Genomic DNA, 18,656 nt, shown 5'->3' on the forward strand with positions numbered 1-18,656 from the left:
GTACACCAAATAACTACTTCTAAATTTTGCATCAGGAACATGTCATATGTCTGTGAAACTATTTTCTTCAGATAGTTTTTATGTGGTAGTTTGCTTATTTGCCTGGAAGTCTCACTGTCTTCTCCTCACCTGAGTTTGTATTTTAGGTGGAAACTCTTAGCTTATACATGAACGTATAGGGTAATTTTTATTTTCACTTAAATAGAACTAAAATGATACTTGCACAAAATGTGCCCTAGCATGTGCTTGTTCTGTCCTTGGGCAAACTAGAGCATTCTGTCTGAAAACTTCCTATGATCTAGAGAAAGGAAAAAAAACTTCTTTCCTTCCCCTTCCTTCCCCTTCCTTCCCCTTCCTTCCCCTTCCTTCCCTTTCCCTCCTTCCTTTTCCATCTAACTGAATTTTGCATTGCAAAACCTTGACCAAAAATAAGCCAGTTGAAACTTTTGCTGCAGTGTATCAGTGCTGCTTCTTGTATAGACTCACCTTGTGTATCATGTGTCTTGTCCAGTATCTTGCCACTTGCAGAGAAAAGTACCAGCTGCTCTGGAGGAGAAACAAGAAACTTTTCAGTAGATAGATGCAGAATTTTAACTGCTGTCTGAGGAAAGCTTCTCAAGATGTTGATGCAACAGATGACTGAAAAAGCAGCTATCCATCCTTTCTTTCACTGGCAAATCTTGTAGCAAGGTCATGAATTTGAATTTATTTTTTTTTTTAGGGTAGATTCATAAGGAGTTTAGATTCTGACTCTTGAAAGCTATGGATTTATCAGTAAATTGTGGCTGGACTGAATTCCACCTGGAATTCAAGATGTCAGTCTGTGTGGCATTGATTTGTCATGTGATAACTTCAGTAAGAGAAGAGGAGAGTTCAGTCAGTGAAAAGGTAAGTTTGGAAGAGCAGCAAGATGAATCAATGCTGATACCAATAGAAAGCTTAGTAAAAATGAGAATGCTGGGAAGAGATGACTGCAGGTATGACATCACACTTGAGCTTATGATTTTATATTATGTTAAAAAAAAAGTCTATCTGAATCACAAATAATTAAGTAAAGAAATATTTTTTTAAAAATCTATGTCACTTCACTATCCCCAAATAAAATGGAAGCTGAGGTAACCCTCGGTAAGCGTAGATATCATGCGTGTATCATAAACCTTGAGAAATTCTGTCTTCAGTAGTCCTTGGTCCTGGAATTGAGTAATTAAATGAGAATCACAGCTCATATTAGAGAAGAGCGTTTTTGACCCTCTTGAAATGAGAGAAAAATTGAAAGCAATGTGGGCTTACACTTACCATGCAGAGGCCAAAAGGAAAAAAACATATGTATATACAGTTTTGAGTTCTAGGCCGAGATCATGATGTTTTAAGGTCTGACTTGTAATTGTTGGTCAATTAGGACTAACAGAGTAAAGTATTAATGCTGCGTGTGGTTTGGCTACAGGCAAGGAGTATGCAATGAGATGGTAGTCCTATTAAACTCCTCCACATTGTAGTGGAATATCTAATGCTCTTACTCTTTTGTGTACTCTCTGACTTCTTCAGTTCACATTAGTAATTCAGCTGAAAAGGATACCAATATTGGTGACTCTTAACACAAAGAGTAGTTTTCAGATACCCCCAAATATTTAAAACTTGATTTTATTGCCATTGTCTGATCGAACAGTGATGTGGCAGATAATTAACAAATCCTGTCACACATTTTCTCAGAAAAATATTTTTCCTTCAGCAAGTACGTGGATGGGTAAGTAAAGTTCAGTTGTACGTGTCCTTGCAGTGACTATAATCAATGTATTGACTATCTTGCTGGGAGGTAATCCTCAGCTACTGTGTTGTCTGTCTGTCTTGCTCTCTGAAGGGCCTGCCTTTGTCACACTTTTTTCAGAAGCTTTAATAATACTACCATTGGTTCATCAGCTAATACTGTTGATGCTACAGTCTTGCAGTGTTTCCTTAAAAATTATCCTGGCTTTTGCTATAGAAAGGAAAAACTGATTCCCAAATCAAAGAAGCTTCCTGGGCTGTAGTATGGTGTTTGAAACAAAAAACCCCCATGTTCAGTGATACGAACTAATACTGAAGAAATTATAACATCAACATATTAAGTAACACCTTGTAATTCTTATATCAATAAAAACATACTTGTCCAGAATTAAAATAGTATCCGAAAATAAATAGTGCTCAAGATACTACTAATCATGGCTTTAGGAAATAAATTTCCCACCTAAATAACCTACTTGAGAATTTTCTAATGTAGAAATATTAACAATTTCTAGGTAAGTAGAAGAGAAAAAATAGCAAAGGGAAGTATATATGCAGTAGGCATAAAAAAATTGAAAAAATAAATGAATAATAATTGTGTCTTGTTTTTCTGCATCATCAAATACTTTGCCTAAGTTGCTAGGTAGTAAGTGAATGTCTTTTAAGTAACTAGAAAAGTGCAAATTTCAGATTTTTCAGCTGTTCCATTATGCTTCTGAAACATAATGGAAAATAAGTATGCTATGTCACATAACAGAAGTTAAATATATTTTAAGATTGTGCTCTCAGCCTGAGCAGATGAGACGGGAAGATACACAGCAGCATAACTCAACTTCTGTGACTGAATTGAGTAATATAAGGTACAGAAGAGAAACAGTTCACTAGGGCTAATGGCAGCCACCTCAGCTCGCCACCCTGTCATTTCTCTCTTTGTTCTCTTTGTTTTCATACTTGCTTTCTTGGAAAATACAGAGGGAAGCTATCGGATGGAATAATTCTGGCCTCAGCTCTCCATCCCAAGTGTCCTTTGGTTTTAGTTTTTTTTTTTTCCCCCTCACCTACCCCAAAAAGCTGACCCAAGTACATGTGTGCAGTCTGGCACTCCTTCATGGACAACACAAGTAAGGAGAAATGAACCAATGGATGCAAAAGTATAATTTAACGGGAAATTTGAAAGAAAAGTCTGAAGAGATACAAGAAGAGAATGAAAATGGTGTGAAAAAGGGTAGGCTGGAGTTGTACTATTACACAGTGTGAGGGTAGTTGAGAGAGAATGTCTGTCAATCTAGAATAAAGACTATGCTAGTAAGAAGTCAAGAACTCCTGAGGTATGAATCTGGAATGTTTTTTGGAAAGAAATACAGTAATCTGCGTAAGCTTTCTTTTTCTGTCTGAAGAAGCTGACTCCCACTGCCAGTTCCTATTCCTTCTCTGTACAACTGATGGGGTTTTGTCTATGGAAGGCACTGTGGGCTAGGGGCAGTGATGCAGTCGTCATCGTCTGGTCGAGCAGGCATTCAGAGACGTTCCTATGTACTCCTCACTGAGGGCTCTACTTCTCTCTTGAAGTGCTAATACGTGTACACAAGCTGCCACAGAAAGGACATTAACTTTAATCTTGTTCTCAATATCAAAGTTGTACTTTAGGATGGTCTTATTTAGAATCTTGTTAATCACCAGTGGATTCCTTGTCTAACAGACTATACCTTAAGATGCCATCTGTGTGAGGAGAGTCATGCTGCTGGCTCAGTCAAAAGCAACTGGATTGGAATAGCTCCAGTGCTGTTACAAAGCAATGAGTTGGCCAACTGCTAATTTAAAAAATGGGAGACAAAAATAGGTGTCTTAATGCACTGTTCTGTCTTCATTAGAACTGTTGGTGATGGGACTTTTAGTTTTCTTTACAATGGCAGTACACGCTTTGCTCTAGGCAATGCATTTAAACCTTGATCCAGTATAGTATCTAAACATGTGCTCATCTTTAAGTGTATGAAAAGTTTAATTGCCTTAGGTTTTTTTCCCATGCTCTTAAATGTCTTTGCTGGTTTGAGGCCTTTACCATAAGTTTTCATAAGCATTAAAATCACTCTTGAGATTTTAGTGAAAGCTTTTTTGAATATCCTGCTTTGCAGGATTCCTTCCATTTGCATAAATGTTGTCTAGAACACTTGGACCTAAAGGTCCAAGAATCTGCCTTAAGCGTCTTTGTTGTCTCAGTAAATTTGGGATGATCTGGTCTGGAGTGCTGATGGTGCTACCTTTGGTTTAACATAAGTTATGTTAAGCCTACATCAACAGGCAGATATAGCTACCTTTCCTGTTGTGGCACTTTGTAGGTCATGAGATTTGTCACTGTTTTGGGGGAAAGAATAAGAAAAATTGCGTTTTGTGAGGTGAGTATGAAGTTAAGGTAAATGACATGTTGTCATCCACTCATACTGCTTTTGCCAGAAAATCAGAGGTGTTTTCATGTAGGTGACTATTTAATTTAGTTTCCACTTTGATACAGCAGCAAAGACTCCGTCCGCCTCGGCCACCGCCTCCAAAGATACAGCGTTCATCTAGGCCCGTGAGTAGTTGGTAGTTTTGTTTCACTGCCACAGCTTAACACTGCCTGAATTACGCTCTTAGTAGCATTACTAAACCTTGGTAGTTTGGATTGTCAAACTTTGCAAAAAAGCAATGTGTGAATTATGCTCCTAAACTCCCTTCTTCTCTGCTGTGGCACAGCCCTGGGACCTGCATTTATTCTGCTTTTCTTTGATGAGTTCTGCAGCTTTCAGTCAGTTCTGCAGGTAACTGATGCTGCTGTTGCACCATTTGTTTTTACTTTTTGCAGTGATTTCTTAAACAAAAAGTCTTGCTACGCTGGCATAAGTTTTTAGCCAGTGAGCTTTTGAAGACTTGCACTAAACTCAAATATGAAAGGAAGCAGAATTCTGAAGAGAAAGTATTTATTCTCTGTAAGTTATGCTTTAAATTAATTTGGGACGCTTAACTTTTCTCCATGGAATAGATGAGTGAATACACATGAAGAAAGCAGAGTCTATATTTGGGCGGTAGAACATTAGTACCACATTGTGGATGATATACATATATACTTTATGTTCATTTAAAATGCAAGCTGGGACTCTATGTAATTACGTAGTATAAAAAATGTAGGCACAGCATGTTGGCCAGAGGAAATGACTGTTACATAGAAGAACTACACAGAAATTATTCTCAATGCAATACCTGTACTGTATTAGGCAGGGATACCTTATCTCAGCAGTTTTTCATTCAAAACACTAACTGTAGGACAATTGTTACATATTGACTATGCCAGATGGCTTTAAAACTGGAGACTGTGCTGGATCTGCACCAGTGATTTTTTTTTTTTCAGTAGTACAGGAAAGTGGTATCAGTTTAGAAGGGGTGTTGTTTTTTTGCAACAGCCTTGGAAGATATTTATTTCTATTCAGGACTTTTGCTTTATGAATATAATTCCCCCAAAAGGCAAATACGTCTTACTCCTTGCTTCCTTATACATACATGTACATGCATAAGAAAGAGAGAGATGCAAGTTTTCAAATCTAATCTTGCTAAAACTTGTTAAAAATATGTTTCTGATGAGCAGGCAACTGGTTAACAAGTGCACTTGGGTGTGTGTTAACTTTTGATCTTTGGTGCATGTTCCTATGTTACATTTCAATAGCATGTGTTTCTTTTCTTCCTTCTTTTTAACTCTGGGTGTTTAGCTTAACAGAGTCATTTTTATGGATTCCTGCTCTGAAGATTTCTGTTTTCTGTGTTTAAAAGGTAGCATTGACTATGCTTATATGTGTTCTCTTAAACATAATTGATATGGGAGACCCTCCCAGATACGTTACACTAGGAACAAACCTTCCATGGTACTATGGGGTTCCCATAGTGCTTCATAGCCCTCTTGTTTTGTGTTTGGCAGGTGTATGAGGGCACAGTGCGATTCCTCTGTACAAAAGTTGCTAAACAGTATTGTTCAGATTGAGTAATTTATTACATCAAAGTCTTGCTAAGACTGTTTAATCTCCCAGCTGTAGTGCATTAATAGTCCTCGCTATAATGTGTTTGTGTCAACTGTCTTTGCTGCCAATGTGATTGATAAAAGGTTGTAAATGTAATAATAAAAGCTCCTGTTGCATTCATCTAGCTGTGTCACTAAGTGGAACAGAAATGCTTCATTCATCAAGAGGAAATTCAAGATAAATGTAAATGATTATAATCACTTCCAAAAATATGCTTGTACCAAATATACATAAATTTGTTGTTGTTCAGAACTGTTATTTGGCTTTTAATAGTTGAAATGCATTTTTGTGTGTGTAAATAATACTTTGTGCAGGCTGCTTTTTCCCTCTCTTAGTCTTGGCATATATTACAGAGGTGGGTATCGGCAAGTAATTTTTCCTAGCCTTTTACAGCAAGCACTGAATGAGGACACCAGGTCCCTCTGCTCTTCCAACCAAGTCCACATAGTACCAGAATTCCTGAGAAATACTTGCTGTTTTCAGGATATATGTTATGAGGAGGAATCTATGGGCACTAGACCTTGCAATATGGGTCATTACTAATAATAGAAACAAAAACACAGACCAAAGAAAGGTTAAGGAAGCAGAACAGATAGGTTCTTTGCATTCTGCTGTTTTGGAAATGAGTTGTGGTGGTATTATGAAAGAGAGTGAGTTGTTACTTATAATTAATAGAGACCTGTTTGGATTAGTAGTGGCTGTTTGGAAACGTCATTCAATTAGAAAAAGTTAAAATATAATAATTATGCATAAAGCTGATGGGGACAGTAATAAGCACATTTAACCCTTCTGTACTGGATGTTTACCTTTATTCTTTTGGCTGTGTGCTCATGTAATTGGATTTCTTTCATACTTTTGCATTTGATAAGCATTTAACCTTGCCTATTTGGCTACATAAAGCTCAAAATCCAGCAAGGAATTGGCTTGATTCCTGCCTTTTCCCTGCAGTCCCCCATGAACAATGCTCTAAATCCTACTTAGCATGTCACCCTGCACTTTACTGGTCTGGTAGCCCCCTGGAGCCATCCAAAACTCTCATCTCTCCCCTTCATCACCATCACTCCCCCAGGGTACCACCCAAAAGGTGAAAGTGTTCACAGCATGATGACAAGCCAGCTTTACACATCATCCTCCAGCTCAGATTTAATTAAACAGGTTTCTTTCTTCCTCTTTTTTTCTCCTTCTCCTTCTCGCTCTCTTCTCCCCTCAATTCCTCTTGCTTCTCTCCCCCCTCTCTTGCATGCACTCGCGCTCTCTCTTGCTCGCTCTCTCTGTTTTATCAACCCTAATGAAGCAGTATTCTTCATCGATCCTGCTGATTGCCAGCCCATTCCTTTTGTTTGTTGGCACCGAGCCATTCAGCCGCACTCTGACAGCTCAGCTCTTCTAATTAGCTCTGTTGTTCTTTTCCCCATGTTTCACCACGTTGCAAGTTCAGTTGAAGTTGCCACAAACTTAATCCTTCCATTCCTGCCATAAATTCACATTCTTAAGCCGTCTATTGTAGAGAGGAGCAGCCTTGTGTGGGGACTGATCTTCAAGACCTTAACATCTGACCTTTTTATAAGCCCTTTTTCCTAAGAAATAGTGGCAATACATCTCTGAATTTCTTCATCATATCTGCTGTACACCATTTCCTTTGAAATGAAAATTCAATACAATAATCCTGCCACTATCTTCTGCATATTGTTGTGTAGTGCAGAAACACTACACATAATTCAGTGGCTTTTTCCTGGCAAGAAAATTTGAGGTTTATGTGCCTGGGAAAAAAGAAAAAAAAGAAAAAGCCCAGAAACACCCCACCCCCAACAAAAAATAATAATAAAAAAACCCAAACAAAACAAAACAAACAAAAAACCCACAAAAACTTGCAGAGGTGGGGGGAAATCTGCATCTATTCTATCATTGCAAGCAAATTCATTAGTCATCCAAAGAGCGCTTAGGCTGTAGGCCTTTAACAGCTTCCTTTGTATTGTGGCTATTAAGGGAGCACAAGCTCAGGGAGGTCAGAAGTTGAGGTTTATTCCTAACTTTATTTGAGGGCTTTGGGGATTTCCGTTAAAGCTAGCATTCAGCTAAGCCAACAAATCAGACTCCATTTCAGGTAAGGTAGTACTTTCTTAATAAAAAATGGAAAGCTTGTTTGTAAGGCTGACCCCAATGCTGCAAATGTTCATTCCCACATTGGACTCAAAGGGATAAGTTCATCAACAGGATTACTCACTAGTATAGGTAGGCACATGCACAAACTTTGCCTATATAGTGGTCATGTGTGCTTATTCCTTTCCGTGAAGTAAAGCTTGTTTGCAAGTAGATTAAGCTTGATTTCTGAACATTAGAAGGTGATGGATATGTTATTTAAGATTGGATTGGCAGCAACATCATCTTCCACAGAAAAGCTTTGGATTTTATTACAGACAACAAAAGATACACTAACATAACATTAGGGGTGATAATGATAATATGTCTGGCAAGCGTTTCTGTTCAGCTGCTGAAAGGAAGCAAATTTTTAATGAAGAATGAGCTATGTTTTTCATGTTATAACGTTTATTCTAAGTACAAATTTTTCAGTGCTCCCTTACACAGAAGTCTTCACTTGAGAAGTTGGGTTCCTATGAATAAGTGGACAAAAGGATCGTGATGTCAGAGCTGAACTCCACTTTCCAATATACTATACAGCAACACACAGGATTTTCCAATTTTACTCTATCAACTAACTGTACAAGGGGAAGCTCACATTTAGGGAAGCTTTTATCAGAAATTCAGCCTGTGCCAAACAGGACAGTGGAACAAATTTTTGTTGCTTTGCTAATAGCTAACAGTCAGTGACAAGCAGATATGTTTCATTTGCTATTCAAAAACATGGGGTTTTGTCCTTAAACAAGTTGTGGGTCCCTGTAGTTTATATTCATACTTTATATTCATTTGTATAGCTATATTCATTTGTAACATTGTTGTGGCACAGAAAATAAAGAAGTTTAAAAGCAATTCTCAATGAAAGATACCTTAAGGTGGTTATGCATGTTTTGTTATTTATGTCTGTTGTTTGATTAACTTGAAGTATTTGATGAAATGTCTTCTGTGTGTGTATGCAATAGGTTCGCCCGCCAAGACCTCATGTTGTTAAGAGACCCAAGAGCAATATTGCTGTGGAAGGAAGAAGGACTTCAGTTTCTAGTCCAGAACAGTCATCTGGAAATTTGATGAAATTTCTTCTGTGTGTGTATGCAATGGTTTCCCCCGCCAAGACCTCATGTTTTGTGTCTGTTGTTTGATCAACTTGAAGTATTTGATGAAATGTCTTCTGTGTGTGTATGCAATAGGTTCGCCCGCCAAGACCTCATGTTGTTAAGAGACCCAAGAGCAATATTGCTGTGGAAGGAAGAAGGACTTCAGTTTCTAGTCCAGAACAGTAAGTACTTTGCTGCTCTGCTTCTCTCTAGTTGTGTCAACAAACAGTGCATTCAGAGTTTGATCAACTTGAAGTATTTGATGAAATGTCTTCTGTGTGTGTATGCAATAGGTTCGCCCGCCAAGACCTCATGTTGTTAAGAGACCCAAGAGCAATATTGCTGTGGAAGGAAGAAGGACTTCAGTTTCTAGTCCAGAACAGTAAGTACTTTGCTGCTCTGCTTCTCTCTAGTTGTGTCAACAAACAGTGCATTCAGAACTGGAACTAGCCAAAGGAGAAATTTAAAAAATACTACAGATCAAAGTAATTTTTTAACTAATAAAAAAATTGTGCGTTAATTTTTGGAACATTTTAGAGGAAGTGTGAAAAAGCAAGAAACCAAAGTTTACTTACTGGAAAATTCTGGTTTGCCAAGTTAGACATGATCTGATCAGCCTGTTTAGTGAAAGTTTTCAGGTTTTGGAGGTCTGTTCATTTCTTTGTTGTTTTGTTTTGAACTATGCTTTAAATGAAATTGTTAGCCACATCCCTGCAAATCCACTGTTCTTGCCAGGCTTACCTGGAAGATACAGAATTGTTTCGTTTATAGTGATGGCAGTAAGGGTTGTGTCTCATGCTTGTTAAGAGTCCCGCTAACAGAAGGTCCGCAATGAGCTCTATAGTGAAGGTTTGTAGAGCTTAACTGTCTTGCATAGTACTAGCAAATTTATCATCTCTTTAGATTTGACTATGAAGTAAACAGGGGTAATGTTCCAAATAAGTTGTACTGCCGTGCTTACTGCTAGTGCATAAAATGTGTTGGTTTCCAACATTTCTCTTGTTCCTATGAAGAGTATATTCTGTTACCTTGGCAAGACTTTTTTAGATAGTTTCATGAATGTCACATATTAAAGTACTTTTTACAAAGAAAACAATACTGTGTATTGTTGCAGATATTCTTAATGTGTTGCCATAGTTGAGTTAAACAATAGGCCATCAAGTGAAAACCTAAAAAGAGAATGGAGATATTGAACCTTACCAACATAACCCAAAAGACACTATTGTGTGTGACAAATATACGTGTAGGCTGCATCAATATGCATTTTGGATTTAAATTTATTTGATTTCTTCAGATTGTAGCTACTTCAACTGTTCAGAAGTACAAAAGATTCAACAGCACTAAGTTCTGATTGGATACAGAGGCTGGTATTAGCTGCACTTCTTAAGGGTCGGAATAAGCAGGTTGCCTCCTCTCAGTTCAGAATTTAGGAATCTTAAGAACTGTACATTTTGCCTGGGGCGGTTGATCTGAGAAGAAGGTGTTGTGAAAAATGTGGCTAGAGTAGGGACGGACCTGCTTGGCACTCCAGAGGAAGCAACTGAGCAGTGAGGTAAGAACAGCAGGCAACAGAGCCAGTATCCATTTTCCAAGTCATGTGGCACGATTAAACTGGTGTTCCCCACACGTGATGCTGTCCTTGGAACAGTGAGTGGAGTAGCATTTTCCAGCTGTCCAGTGTTGTGGCAGTGCAGCCTTAGCATGGGAAGTCACACTGGAACTGCTCACAGACTACGAGCAAAAGACTAAGGGACCACAAGATGGTTGCACTGATCTAATCTGTCACAGAGATTTCCTTGTAATTCATCTCTACCTGCAGCACAAAGTAATTGCTTATATCCTAGCCACTTCACATTATTTATTTGTCCCAGCCTGTGGGGGCTTTATTGTCAGTAAAGTGAAATGCTTTAGCTGATGCCCAAAATTACAGGATATTTGCTGTATCTGAAGATACTAAAATCCCATAAAAAGAAAAATGGTTTGTTTCTTTAAACACACCTTTCTCCCACATGTGTACAAGTTCGCTGTCACCACTGTTTGAGGGGAAAAAGAGGTGGAGGTTGGGTCCCCCCCGCCCCACAAAGTTAAGTGCGTGTCTAGCTTTTTCCCAGCCACTCTAGGATGGGGAGATATTCTGGCTTTTAGCTAAAATGAATGGTCACTTTTAAATTCTACAGGATTATTTATTCATTTTATAGTGGAATTTGGTTGCCCTCTTGTGGAGTAGATTGCAAATCCTGCAAAAGGTCTTGTGCTGTTACAGGGTGGTAGCCGTCCCTGCACAAAGATTTTAGGAATTTTTAAAATAAAAGTTTTTTCTTAATATGATGACTCACTGCATGTAGGTGAAGGATAATTGAGTCAATTTAACTATTATGTGTGTTTCATATGAACGATTATGCATATTTGGATTCAAAAGCTGCTTGACATTCCAGTGTGGCTTACTGCTAACATGTATTTTCAATTCCTGCCAGTATCAGAACAGAAATAAATGTAAATATTTACACTAATGCTAGTAATATATTGAATTACAATTATTATTTTACTCGGTTTTAATTTATCGCTGTTAATTTTAGTGAGTCTTTACAATTCAGCTGCTTTCACAGAGTAAACTACAAAAATTTTTTTGTGAAAATGATTGACAATAATCTACAAAAGATAATGAAGATGCTTTGTAGCTGTAAACTGACTTATTTTTCTTCATGAGCATTAGTGATAGATTTTTCCATCTTTTAGATGTGGAAGAAAAACAGGTAATGTTGCTAATACCACTGACACTTGCTGTATGGTACCAGTTGTGGTCTTTTCCTGATGTTTCACAGCTTCGATATTTTATCCAGTTCAAATGCAGTGTCACAGCAGGAACTGATGTATTTTCATTCTTTCCTGTTGTCAGCTTCAAGTGGCAAAACAAACTTCGACATAACTACTTCCAGACAGTTAATTGTAGAATATGGCACTCAGACTGATCTCCTGTAAGGTGTCTGGTTAGAGTGTTTTGATAAAAACAAGTTGGGGCAGGGGGGGGAGACGGGGCACACGACATGCAGCGACGATGACACTGACACTACAGTTGTGATTTCGGAAGTACAAGTGGAGGAAATATCTAACCTGTACTTAACTAAAGCTCAAATAAGTGGCTTACCTAAGAAATAACTTGAGGTGAGTGCCTTTGAAATAGGTAATGACTCAGTAATCCTGACCTTTTTTCCTTACTGTTTATCTCAAAATGACATTTTGAATAAAGGAAAAATATTTTTTTAAATAGTAATTAAAGATAGGATTTTCATGACATTTTTCACAAACTTTCTTTTTTCTGTCACAGTAAGAAATAATCTTCCTGTATTGTTCTGAAATGAAAACATAAAGCCAGGTGTTGTCTCTTCTGAAAAACTGCATTTTTTTTCTCCCTCTTGGATAATACTAAAATGAATGAAAACACCACAATATATATATTTTCACTTGTGTTACTTGGTAGCGTTGGAGTACCCTCATTGCAGAGCTGAGGAGATTCCATGAAAGCAGCAGCAGCGCTAAGGGGGTGCTTTTCTTAAACTAAACTTAACAAAAATATTTACCTTAATTGCACTGGTTCCAAAACTAATTATTAGCAAGTTACTTCTTTCGGGTGCTCATGTGTGGGATATGTTTGTGAGGAGGAGCTTCTGTTCAATGAGAAGTTTCTTTCTCTATTTAAAACTAACACTAACTTTTTGGTCTTGAATGATTACATAAAGGCTTCAGGGCCATTTCCCAGGATATCTGACTCATTTGCTCAGACCATGACTCTTGCATCCTCCTTCCCGCTGGTGGAGAGAGGGTCCCTGACCCACTACACAAGCCTGACACCCAGTGAACTCATTTCGCAGGGCAGCCTCTTTTCCATTTGTAATGTTGCATGTCATCTCTGAAAACGAAACCATTATGTAGGCATCCTGTCAGTTGTTACATTTATTAATGCATTTCTTATGATATTAGGAAATTTGTATGTTCAGTTACATGAGTTAATTTTTTTAAGGTGTATAAAAGAAAACCATTGTTTTGGGGGTATTTGTGCTCATTTTTAATCAGTCTTCAATTAAAAAGGAGGGCGGGAGCAGTGACTTCAAAGAACACCCAAGATTATTGCTAATGTCTGTTGTTAAACCATCATATTTAGAAGAGCTGGTGGAAGAACTATTGTTTCCCCCATCAAAATTTTCAGTTAATTTTTTTCCTATTTTAATAGAAAGGTGGGGGCTTTTTACAATTTTATCAATAATTCAAGGTTTGTGATGTTTATGATTCTTAAAAATTTGTCATTAAATCTAAAATGTATAATTATTAAAAAACCCTTTTTAATTACAAGGTAACAGGAAGAATTTTTTATGAGAGCTCGGAAAATGCTGGATTACCACCTGGGGCAATCCTAGACATGTGGGACATGCCTCCTTAAACACAAATTAGTTGTTCACAGAAATAAGATGTTGCATTTTTAACAGATAGGCAGTTTTTTGAGAGCTCTCTTTTACACCACAGCAAGATTTCCTATTAAATGTAGAATAGGCTTCCAGAGTGCTCTAGGATCTGTCTTCTGTAAGTACCGACTAGCTGGCTTCCAGGGCATGCAGAGTGGGAGGAAATTAAAATAGGAAATCAGAGGGTCAGGCTCACAATTAACAGCATGTCAAAAGGCTCTTGGGCTGGCTAAACCCGTGTCAGTGCTGCAGCAGTTCATTATGGCTTTCCAGAAGTCGTGTAGGACTTAGTAGAGAAGCTAATGGCTTTCCCTTATATCATATGAATGAAAATAGGCTGCAGTGCAATAGTGGGTTATTACATTGAATTTAGTATGAAGTCAGCATGGTGGCTGTGTTAAATGATACAGGCTCATAAAGCACATTAAATTCCAGTTGTTGTAACCAGGCTCTCAGAGCTCTGCCACACAGAATTTGTGTATGGTAAAGGTTTTCCATGGCATCACTGCAAGCAAGGATCTCTACTTAGGAAGAAAGCTAAGCCAGCAAGTACCTATTTGAACAAGGAGGGCTGGAATCAGAAAGAAAATACTGCAGGCTATAGCAGACAAGACTCGCTGCGCGCGCTTTGGTCCCTCTACCTTGGGAAAATTGGTGTAGAGGAAGCTAGATACAATGAAGGTGGTGCCAAGAAAGCAGATGCCCAGCAAAGGGACAGCAAATGGGAAAGAAACGTACTGAGAGCAGTCGGGTTTTGTTGCAGGCCTTGCCAAACAAGAACTGTAGAGCAAGGCAGGCAGGGCTGCCCTTTGGGAACCCCCGTCTTCCTGGCTCTCCCACCTTTCCGGTATGATGGTTTACAAGAAACTTTAATTTTGGGGCCTATTTCTGCTGTCTGCTTTGGAGTGAACTTACTGAATGTATGCAGCTTGCCTTTGTAAAGAGATACGGTATCTGCAGGGGAAATTGGTGAATAGATTCTTAGTACTGAGTAATAGGACAAAAATGTGAAACAACTTTGTAGAATCTTGCATCTAGATCTCTTAGAGCAGGCAGAGGTGTCATCCAGCTTGTTCCCACTTTACAAATTTTCTAGAGAGTTGGAAATATTAACAAAGAATTTAAAAAGTTCATAAAAACTATAAAGCAATTAGTTACCTGCCTTTACTGGGTGTAGTGATGACAAGCTGTTGGTTTTTTTACCTGGTTGGATGACTTGTGACATGAATTTTTTTGTTGTTTTAATTTAAAATAGCCTTTATGCTAAAGTTTTTGTTTTTCTGGAAATATTCTGCTCCTATGAACATTCGCAGTATACAAAGTGACACTTCAAAAATCAAATAGATGTTTTAAGATTTTTGTTAGCTCACACTCAGGTGTACTGAGTATTCAGAATATGCAGGAAGAAATTCCAGTTATAGGTCTGTGCTTTGTTCAGATTGAATAGTTACTAGGTAATCCCCTCAGTCCTGAGTCTCCTGTTTTATACTGGCAAGAAAAAGCCCATGCATCCAAATCCCTCATTCTCTTCATTTTACTGTCTAAGAGGGATAAATTCCTTAATTCCCTAGAGCTGCTGTATAGCTATTCTTTTAAAAAAAAAATTAATAAAAAAAAAATCCTGCCTCAAATTTGGGAAGCCCTTTTTAGGAGAATAATGACAAGAAGTCCATACTACCCCTTTGTACCATATTCTCTATAATCAGGAAAAAGCAACACAGTTAATAAAATACACAAATTTAATTTTCTTGTAACTGAAATATCTTTTAAAATTATTGCAGAATTCTCCTTATTAATTCCCATGCCCTGTACTCACATTTTCTGTATACATTTTTTCTATCTCAAGTACATTTAGGTGTCAATTAAATTTGAAATATCTACATTTGTCAGCATTTCATTTTTGGCCAGTGTGATGTGCTGCTGATTTGTCCATGCATCCTGACACATGAAAAAAGCTCCTGAGATGCAGATCTTCCTCATTAAAAAAGAAACCCATACTATCATAATGGTACGCAGAGCCATGGAGCGCATCCCCAGCTTTATTGCACTGTGTTTCTGACATGATATTTAAAAAGGAACAGCCACGGCTGTCAGTACTGTCATATGCTAGTGCTAACCGAAGACATGTTAAACTAAACATTAGAAAGAGATCAGCAAGTCATCTGCATGGTAACTCAGCTAAGAGATTAGGTAGGCAGGAGCTGGTGCAGTCATGTGGAGATGATGAGGGTTGTAGCTGTGACGGACACATCCTTTTTTCCCTCTAAGACTGCAGCAGTGCCTGCCTTGTAGCCGGGCTTGCTGTGACCTGCCTTTTCAGAGACAGCTCTTTGTGTATGAAATTCTAGCAAGTGGTGGGTGGCAGACTGCAGGAGAGTTGCCGAATTGGGTTAATGAGGGAATAGGCACTTTTTTTGGATTCTGCTGCCTCAAGCTAATAAAAAATTTAAACTTGGACAATTTTAGATTGTTCATCCCTTATCTTGGACCAAAATCTCTTACAGAGCACACCAACAGTGAACCTTAAGCACTTTCTTTTTTCTAATTATGAGATCCCACTTTCATTTAAGGAGTCTTGCAACAGCAACAAAACCGGTGCATGTTAACTTGCTATATATTTAATGTTATTTCCACTGACCTCCACTGAAGTGCAATTGATGATCTAGCCAACAAGATCCTATCTTATTTCTTCGTAGTTTGTTCCCAGTTTATTTAATATGTGCACACAGACACAATGCATTTGAATTTAGCATAGTCTGAAGGCAAACAAAAGGTATCAGAGGCAGTGCTTTAAGGGCAACTGCACCAATACATTTGTTATAAGCAGTTACCAAACACTTAGTGTTATCGGCAAGATACGTGGAAATTCAATATCGCTTTTGATTTCTGTAAATAATTTTAGATTTTCTGGAATCATGTTAAATAGTAATTTACTCTCCTAAGACAAAAAGACGTGTATATAAGTTCAAAAAGGAAATATTTTTAAAGTATTTTTGATTTCTGATTTATTTTAGGTGGAGCCTTTTGTTAATGTACATTGAAATTTTTGGATAATAGTCACTTTCTTAAAAAAAAAAAAGAAAAAAAGAAAGTTAAAAAAATGTTATAGCAAATTTTTCTTAATGCAGTGGCACCACCTCACTTTCCCTGGATGCCTATTATAGCAGAAGAGAGGAAAAGAACAGCTATGCAACAGCTTTAATTGGAGTACCACAGACTATGATTTAACACTATCAGCTGCGTCCACTGCCACCACTATTTTAGACTTTTTATTAATTAGCTCTGACCTGATTGTGAATAAACATTTATTCACAGTGGCAGCTCGGGCCCTCTTGAGCTGTCAGTTGCCATGTCCAACTTCTCTTTTTCTGACCTAATCTTTTAGACTGATTTTCATAACTTTATTATATAGTTATTTAGTGATTGAGACAAAAGAACTGAAAGAATGAAGGCTGATTATTAATTCAATTGCCACTAGAGGTAGTTTGTTAGTATGTCTGTACTATAAAGGCAACAAATCAAATTCTTTCTCTTTCTATCCATCCCGTTCTGATTTCAGCATATCCTCGTCTTATCTATAACGTACATAGTGGTGGGATACATTTGCATTGCTCTACGATGTCTACGGGATCAGGACCTGTCCTTTGTTCCACATGATGAGCCCGATTCTGCTTATACTGAAGTAACAAATTTTATTCTGGACCTCAGTAGTAGCAAAATTAGGCTCCCATCTCAATTGTGTATTGCTTTGTGTCATTCACGATGTATGTTTTGATTCACCACAATAACTAGCATATTATCAGTGATATGTGGTTGATAAAATGAAGATGTCTGGGGAAGAGGCCTCGTTTGGATGGCTAGAAACAATGTTTGCTTTTATGATCCTAGTGATTTCTTTTCCATTGTTCTAGGGATGTGGGAAGAAAAAAGAGGCCTGTAAATTATGCTGTCTAGCAACATCTATCAGTGTTGATCAGCCTGTTGTTTGGTCCATAAGACATATAAAAGTGGTTTATAATGCCGTTGAAAAGAGGTTTTCTTGGTTTGTTTTTTGTTTCATTTCTACTCATGCAGGCTTAGATACACCAGAACGCAACTGAAATGGGGAGAATAAATAAGAAACAATACATAGCTGTTAAAAAATTGAGTATATGTTTTATTATAAGTGCATATAGTTTTGGTGGCTCTACACAATGTTGTCCTTGAGTTTTAGTAGATTGAAAAGCACTGGGCTATGGTGTAGAGGCCTCTGATTAGTACTGGTAAATCTCGATGTGCTTTTACTGCTTTCAGTTACTTGTGAAGCATTTGTCTTAATATTTAATTTGTGAGAATATGTTTCCTATAAGCTCTTTTGCCATCCAGAGCTTCAGTGTTTCAGAGGGGAATGAACAGCAGCCCTTGCTTCATACTTTACTAAAGATTAGGATATTGTAGCATTACAAATGAGGCAAGATTTGCTATTAATTTATTCATGCTCTTCAACCTCTTTGTTCCAGTGTATTTCTGCTAAGTACCCTGCTCCTGTACTCTTTCCTCTTCTGCTAAAGCTGATAGTGCATTTAATTGTTTAAAGCAGTGATAGCCACTTCTGAATTTGCTCCAGTGGAAACAGTGAACCTTAGAAGCTTCTACTTTATGCAGAAAAGTAGAAGTACTGGGTTTTTGGTTAAAATTAAGTGAAGCAACTGATAGCTACAATAAATAATAGAAAAAAATTCATAAATTCAGCAAGCTTTAAATATTATTCTTTTATCCCCCAACCAGTGTGTGTTTACCCAGACCTATATAGGCATGCACAGTTAGTTTTACATTCACTAAAAATTTAGGCATTGTCTTCATTAGGTACAAGAGCAAATCCTGGAGATCTGACCTCTGTGTGTAAAATCTGATAGCTACAATAAATAATAGAAAAAAATTCATAAATTCAGCAAGCTTTAAATATTATTCTTTTATCCCCCAACCAGTGTGTGTTTACCCAGACCTATATAGGCATGCACAGTTAGTTTTACATTCACTAAAAATTTAGGCATTGTCTTCATTAGGTACAAGAGCAAATCCTGGAGATCTGACCTCTGTGTGTAAAATAAAGATGACTAATATGTTCTTGTCAAAAGTCTGGTGAAATGTTTTTGGTGGTGGTTGGGGTTTTTTGGGGTTTTGTT

The 18,656-nt window shown here is 37.6% G+C and overlaps 1 protein-coding gene across 1 annotated transcript in view; it reads left to right on the forward strand.

Annotated features, from left to right (window-relative positions):
* DENND1A (DENN domain containing 1A) overlaps nt 1-18,656 on the forward strand; it is a 225,181-nt gene that overhangs the window by 199,802 nt on the left and 6,723 nt on the right. Inside the window, exons 20-21 of the mRNA XM_009280582.2 lie at nt 4,271-4,330; nt 8,903-8,991. Coding sequence (XP_009278857.1) covers nt 4,271-4,330; nt 8,903-8,991 — 149 coding nt within the window. The remainder of the gene's footprint in view (nt 1-4,270; nt 4,331-8,902; nt 8,992-18,656) is intronic.

The sequence above is a fragment of the Aptenodytes forsteri genome, unplaced genomic scaffold, assembly GCF_000699145.1.
Source record: "Aptenodytes forsteri isolate BGI_AS27 unplaced genomic scaffold, ASM69914v1 Scaffold68, whole genome shotgun sequence".
Classification (NCBI taxonomy): Eukaryota; Metazoa; Chordata; class Aves; order Sphenisciformes; family Spheniscidae; genus Aptenodytes; species Aptenodytes forsteri.